The 7,169-nt window shown below is 43.9% G+C and overlaps 1 protein-coding gene across 1 annotated transcript; it reads right to left on the bottom strand.

The window, feature by feature from the left end:
* Window positions 1-2,992: 2,992 nt before the first annotated feature.
* LOC102848863 (40S ribosomal protein S4-like) lies at window positions 2,993-3,778 on the bottom strand. Its single transcript, XM_006880727.1, has one exon. It carries the CDS (start codon window positions 3,776-3,778, stop codon window positions 2,993-2,995), a length of 786 nt encoding a protein of 261 aa, XP_006880789.1.
* Between the last annotated feature and the right edge of the window lie 3,391 nt (window positions 3,779-7,169).

Raw genomic sequence — 7,169 nt, 5'->3', positions numbered from 1 at the left:
CCAGCCTGACTAAGCAGAACCCAGATCCTTGGAGACAGTGCTACAATAGGTCTGTACACACTTACTTTTCCTCTCTATTGTATTGCATCAACATTTGATATCTCTAAGGTCAATGGTCTCATCTGTAGAAGGGAGTGGTGATAATGCCTAATAATAGCAGTATCACAATGTTGTAATGAAGGTAAATTGAAACTGAAATCCTCAAAGGAGTGTGGAAACAGAAAAGCATAAACACAGGCTTTAAGGATGGTTGCTATCCATTATTAGTTCATTTGACTGTGTGTGTGTGTGTGTGTGTGTGTGTGTGTGTGTGTGTTGTGAGGTTCCTAGAGTTGATTCTGATTCATGGTGACCCCAAATGCCAAAGGCTTTTCTAGGTTGTAGTCATGATAAAGGAACAGTAGCTAGTAGATTTGAACCTTGTGCCTTTGAGATTGCAGCACAGCTTCTTGACATTGGGCCACCAGAGCTCCCTGTTGTGTTGTGTCACTTAGGGCTCCTTGACCCTAACCCACTTCAAGTGACCCTACAGGACAGAATAGAACTGTTCTCTAAGGTGTCCAATGCCAGAAATCTTTATAGAGCCAATTGCTTCATCTTTACCCTGCAGAGTAAACTTGCCGTTAGCCCGACCCTTAACCAGGCTTTTGCGAAGGGCTCCTTTGCAGGTGGGTAGGCATTTTTCATTCTCACATGACAAGTGGGGAAGCTGAAGCTGAGCCAGTACAGGTGGATAAAGGAGGCCACACGGATGGCAGAACTGGGAACAGCACGTAGGTCTCTGGCCCTGCTCTTTCCACTTCACCGCCCCTTCTCCTTTGGGGCCTGCTGAGCAGAGGACAAAGGTCTGTGCTGAGTCTCCCCATTGTACCCGAGGAGCCTGACTTGGCTTGAGCCAGCTCCAGGATCCCTTGGAGGAGTTGATGGGTGCCCCTTCCCAGGGATCTCTGGGAAGGTAGCACCAGGCCGTCTTCAGGAGCCGCTCGGCTGTGGACAAGGCTTCCATCCAGCCTCGTGGGGCTGGGCAGTGTCTCATTTCTCCCTCGCCATGGGGGCCAGGCCCTAATCGCTTTCTTTAGAGGCCTTTGTGCAGTCCATTCTTTCATTCTGGGCCTAACACAATGCAGGGGTGAACTGAGGTCAGATTTTCAACCTTCAGCTCTGGATTTCCTGTCTTTTGTGGGGTGGAGGACAGATTATGCCACCCGGCTTCCTGTCATCTCAGCACTGGGGGCTCTCCCTCCCTGGCGCCAATCAGCTATGGGAGACTGGAAAATCCTCTTGGGAGGTGGAGAGGGAGAATCTGCACTTCAGTTTCCAGTCGCTCACATACGGGAACGGGGAAACGGCTGCTCTGTGATACTGAAATGGTTCCTTGTGGGGCTTGCGTTTTGCTAGCATCTTCAAGGCCATTCAAAATATTTGAGATTAAAAAACCAAATTATTGTGCCTATTAAAAAAATACCCACTTGATGCTAATCTCCTTAACCTCTTTTGCTTAGCCCAAACTTCTATGTGAAAATATAGAATGATGGACAGGTCTCCAGTAGCAGAAAGGAGTTAAAAATGAGGATAGGAATATGTGTGTATAGATTGTGGGTGGAGTGACTCAGGTTAGCCAACTTTTATTTGACATCTGCTCTGAACTAGGCACTGGCTCAGTTTTGGGGCGACAGAGGTCAAAAGTCAGTCATTGCTCTCAGGAAGCTCACAGGCTAGGGAGGAAAGGCAGACAAGCACGGAATTGTTACTGTAGAACCAGCTCCAACCCATAGTGACTCCATACACAACGAAACAAAATGTTGCCCATCCTGCAATCTTTTCACAAACGTGGTATGCTTTATATTTTGAGTATCTTCAAACTTAGGGGCTCTTTTTCCCAGTGTTATATTGGACAATATTCTGTGGTGATCCATAGAAGCTTGGCTACTTTTCAGATACTCTTTCTAGACCTTCCTTCCTAGTCGAAGTCTGTGGGAAGAGCCTCTGAACTCTATCCACCATGGGTGGCCCTATTGGTGTTTGAAATACCAGTGAAATAGCTTCCAGCATCATAGCAACATTCATACCACTATAGTACCACAAAGTGACAGGCCGGGGGAGGGGCAAAGCCTGCATGGTATGTACCATGTGGTCAGTGCGCAGGAAGGACCACTCACCTAGCCTGGGTGTAGGATGGGCTTCCTGAAGGAGACAACATCCTCTGTGTGAAGACAAGGCCTTCTAGGGGGAAAAGAATAAGGATGATGTAGAAAACCTTGACACAATACAAGGACATAATTTTGAGACTATCTATGCCAGAAAGGAGAGGCTTGGAAGTTCCCAGGATGTTGCTGTTGTTGTATACCATCGAGTCAGAACTAACCCATTGTTGGACGTTGGTGGGTTTTCAATCACACTGCAAGAGATTGCCCATCCTTCTTCTTGTGAAGCAGCTGGTAGATTTGAACCACGTGCGGGATTGCAGAGCAGCTCCTTACCAGTAGGCCACCAGAGTTTCCCCGTCGGAGGGAGTGAGATTCTGTCAGCTTTGTGGGACAGAGCGAGCTCTAGTGGGTCAGTGGCAAGAAGTGCTCTCAGATCTACTAACTGCTTCCCAGGAGAAATATGAGAAATCTCCTATGTGATTTACTCCCTGTGAGAGAGCCGGCTGAGTCAGTACTGACTTGACAATACATAATAACAACACTAGGAGTTAGGGAATGTTTTCTACTAATCTCTTTCTTAATAATCCCAACTATTTACACCGTACTCAATTCAGATTCTTCCGAAACTTCAGGTCTGAAGAGCAGCCCTTTCCTTGAATCTCAGTGACCTGTGTCCCCAGGCGAAACAAAACATTGCAGAAGCTGCATGTGACATTTTAAACATTTTTTTTTTCCAAATTAATTTTCTTTTTACTAAGAAGAGTGAAAATACCCCAGACAATAATTATGAAACCCCAAGAATGATGGAACTTCTTGACTGATTACTGGAACAACAGTAGAGCCTTTTAGCGGTGACATCCATCAGCTTCCTTTTTTGTGAGGACTATGTACCACCAGTTCATGAAGTTTATGCTGGTCCTGGTTGCCCTCGTGGGAAGTACTTTGCCGATGACAAAAGTGTTGGAGAGCCTGGTGGCAAAGCTGTGGCTGTTGGCATCCTTCACGTGCACAACATCAAAAGAACCAGGATGTCTTTCTCTGTTGGTGATCACACCAACGCGGCCAAGATTTGCTCCACCAATCACCATACACACATTGCCAGTGTCAAATTTGATGAAGTCGGTTATCTTGCCTGTTCTTAAATTAATCACTGCTGTGTCATTCACCTTGATGAGTGGATCTGGGTAACGAACGGTTCGAGCATCATGAGTCACCAAGTGTGGGATTCCCTTTGTACCCACAAAAATCTTCCTCACTTTGCACAGTTTGTACTTTGCCTCCTCTTCTGTAATACAGTGAACAGCAAAACGACCCTTGGTGTCATAGATGAGGCGGAAATGCTCACTTGTCTTCTCAATGCTGATAACATCCATGAATCCAGCAGGGTATGTGATATCTGTACGAATCTTGTTTTCCACTCTGATGAAGCGCTGCATGCATATTTTCTTTACCTCATCTCCAGTCAGTGCGTTTTTGAGCCTATTGCGTAGGAATATTATAAGAGGAAGACATTCTCTGAGCTTGTGGGGACCCGCTGATGGATGAGGTACAAAAACTCCTGTTAGCTTGTCGAGCATCCAATGCTTAGGCGCTGTAACTCTCTTTAAGTGTTTCTTGGGACCTCGGGCCATGGCGAACACCGAGAAGGATCAGATTTTAAACATTTTTAATGAATCCTTTTTTACCTCCCCCTTTTAAAACTGTGACACATGACTCATACTCGATGAAAGTAAGTGGTATGTATGACTTGAAATCCTGCTCTGTTAAATGGAAGGGCTCTACGTTGACTCTGGGTGGATGTGAAGGGGACTCGGACTGGGTTTCTGGGGAGAAAGTGAAGCAAAAGAGTGGCAAGAAAGCTGGGGTTAAAAGCACCCCAATGTATGGTTTTTGTTTAAGTGCTTAACTTGTCCAAGTTTCTGTTTCCTGTTTTATTAGTGCTGTAAGAGACCAGCACAAATATCTTCTCTGGAGGCCTCGTGGTAAGAAATTGCACTGCAATCCCAAAGGCATGCACTTTGAATCTATCAGCCACTCTTCAGGAGAAGGAGGGGCAATCTCCACCTGTGTGAATTACAACCTCTGAAACTCCACTTGAAGGTCAGTATGAGTAGATTTCATCTTGATGGCACACAACAACAGTATTATACAATTACTCACTCATTGCTGTCAGGTTGGAACCAACTAATAGCTGGCCCTCCTGCAGTTTTTGGAGGCTGTAAATCACATGAGAGGAGCTTGCCCATTGCTCTTCTGAAGAGCTCTTGCTGGATTTAGGTGGCCATAGAGATGCCACCTTTGAGTTATCAACACAACTCTCTACCAACAATTCCACCAGACTTCCTTATTGTACGCTTGTGATGGTTCAGTTGTTTGGTCAAATACTGATCTAGATGTTGCGATGATGTATTCACACTGATTAATTCAGGAGGCTTGAAGTAAAGCAGATTACCCTCCACAATGCGGGTGGGTCTCATACAGTCTGTTAAAAATCCTTAGAAAGAAATGAAGCTTCTTTGAGCTTAATTCTTTCTCCACTTGAAGTACATACAGTAGATGTCTTGCCAGAACTCTCGCCCTTTCACACTTCCTGTTGCCTGCCCTGCAGATTCTGGGACATCATCAGATTGCAGTCTGTCACTTGACCGATGGAGTTTGAACTTACCAGCCTTCCCTCCCACCACTACCAAACGCTGAACTAGTCCTTTAAAATCAATCTGTCTCTCTTACTGCTTCCTTTTCTCTGTAAAACTCATAGCAGTGAAAATGAAATTACTTTGTTTATATACACTTCTTAGGGTAATTCCTACACAGAAAATTCTATGAAATTTTTGAGTCAAAAAAAAAAGAGAAAAGTCTCCAAAGGAATAGACAATTGTCAAAACCCAGAAGGGATAGGTCCAGATCAATAGCTTATTGTTGTTGTGTACCATCCAGTGGTAACTGACTCATAGCTGACCCTCCAGTGAGTTTTCAGTATATTGAATAGGAGGTAATTGTCCATCCTTCTCTCACAGAGCAGCTGGTGGTTTTGAACTGCCTCCTTTTGGTATGGCAGCGCAGCTCCTTACCATTAGACTACCAGAGTCCCCATAGCTATTCTTCTTTAATTAGTTTATCAGAAAGCCAGTGAGGATCTGAGCTTGCTCCTTGATTGTTGATTCATCACAAATACTGAATGGTCTTGGTATATGCAAGAGATCTGGATTTTAAATCCTTTATCTCCTTATTTTAAGGTTACTCTTTTATTTACGTATCTGTTTTGTCTGCCTGGCACGCTTACTTCTCTAGCCAGCACACTCTTTATTCCTTTTTAAGTTTTTGGCACCTGATTCAATACTAGAAGACAGTAATTACTCACTCCATAAAGCATAAATAAAAATTTGTCTATGCTAGGTTGAATTCTGGGCCTCAATTTGCTCCTCTAATGAATGCTATTTAGCAGGCAAACCTGATGGTAGTTTCGTGGATGGCTTGTCAGGTATGAGGAGTCTAGAAGCTTAGATTTCATTAATTTTATGAAAAATCTTAAGGGAAAAAATGGTCAGTGATCAATAATTTACTTTCTTTCTGGTCTTTTGTTTCAACCTTGAAGAATAAAAGAAAGGATCCTTTCAGTTTCTATGAGTTAACCTTGAAATTTCTAACTTTTCCTTTTCCCTTGGTCTTGTTCATTTTCTTCTCTCCATTTTCAGAAATCTTCTAGGATGGGGCCTTCTTTGCCTTTTAATGTCCTGTTGTTTTCTATTTTGGCACACTGTTTTATTATTGATTCCATTTCTTTAGTAGATAATTTTAATAAACCCATATCTGTTTCTTCTTTGATCTTTAGTCATTCAGTGAGTTGTTACATTTCATCTATTAAATTAGTGGACATAGCATTATATATTCCTTTATTATCTTTTTCATATTCATGGGATCAGTTATGGGTAATGATTCTTCTATTTATGTTAGTAATTTGTGCCTTTCTTTTTTTCTTGATTTGTCTGACTGTTGTTATGTGCCACTGAGTCACTTGTGACTCATAGCAACCCCTATGTACAAGTGCCCTAAACTCTGTTCTATCTTGTGCCGACCTCACTATCTCTGACATACCTGCTCCCATTACCCCAATCACTGAATCGATCCATCTCATCAAGGGTCTTCCTTTCTTGCGCTGTCCCTCCACCCTCACAAACATGATGTCCCTCTCCAAGGAATGGTCCTTCCTTGCAAAATGCCCAAAGTATGTCGCACGAAGTTTCAGAATCCCTGCCTCCAAGGAGTAGCCTGGTTTCACTCGTTCCAGGACCAACCTGTTCTCCTAGCAGTCCATGGTATATTCAACACTCTTCTCCAACACCACAGCTCAAAGATATCAATTCTCTTTCTATCATCCCTAGTCACTGTTCAGCTCTCTGATACATAACACACATTTGCAAATACTATAGCCCAGATCAACACTCTTGGCACCAGCAGCCAGGAAATAAAAAAAAGTATTGCAATGGGAAAGTCTGCTGTTAGGGACCTCTCTAAAGTACTCAAGAGCAACAGTGTCTCTCTGGAGACTAAGGTGCGCCTGATACAGGCCATGGTCTTTGTAATCATTTGTTATGCATCAGAGAGTTGGACAATGACTAGGGAGGACAGAAGGAGAATTGATGCCTTTGAGCTGTGGTGCTGAAGAAGAGTATTGAATGTACCCTGGACTGCCAAGGAAACAAACAGATTCATCGTAGAGAGGGTTAAACCAAGCTACTCCTTGGAGGCAAGGATTCTGGGGCTTTGTCTGACATACTTTGGGCATGTTGCAAGGAGGGACAGGTCCTTGGAGAGGGATATCATGCTTGGGAGGGTGGAGGGATGGTGCAAGAGGGGAAGACCCTCTATGAGATGGATTGATTCAGTGACTGGGGTAATCGGGATGGGTGTGTCAGAGGCAGTGCGATTGGCACAGGATAGAGCAGGGTTTAGGGCTGTTGTACATAGGGTCGCTATGAGTTGCAAACGACTCGACAGCACATAACAACAAAAATAGCCCAG

The sequence above is a fragment of the Elephantulus edwardii genome, unplaced genomic scaffold (assembly GCF_000299155.1).
Source record: "Elephantulus edwardii isolate Elephantulus edwardi_28Jun2011 unplaced genomic scaffold, EleEdw1.0 scaffold00009, whole genome shotgun sequence".
In the NCBI taxonomy this organism is placed as follows: domain Eukaryota; kingdom Metazoa; phylum Chordata; class Mammalia; order Macroscelidea; family Macroscelididae; genus Elephantulus; species Elephantulus edwardii.
Note: the sequence above shows the minus strand (reverse complement) of the source record. Positions and strands in the feature narration are given on the sequence as shown.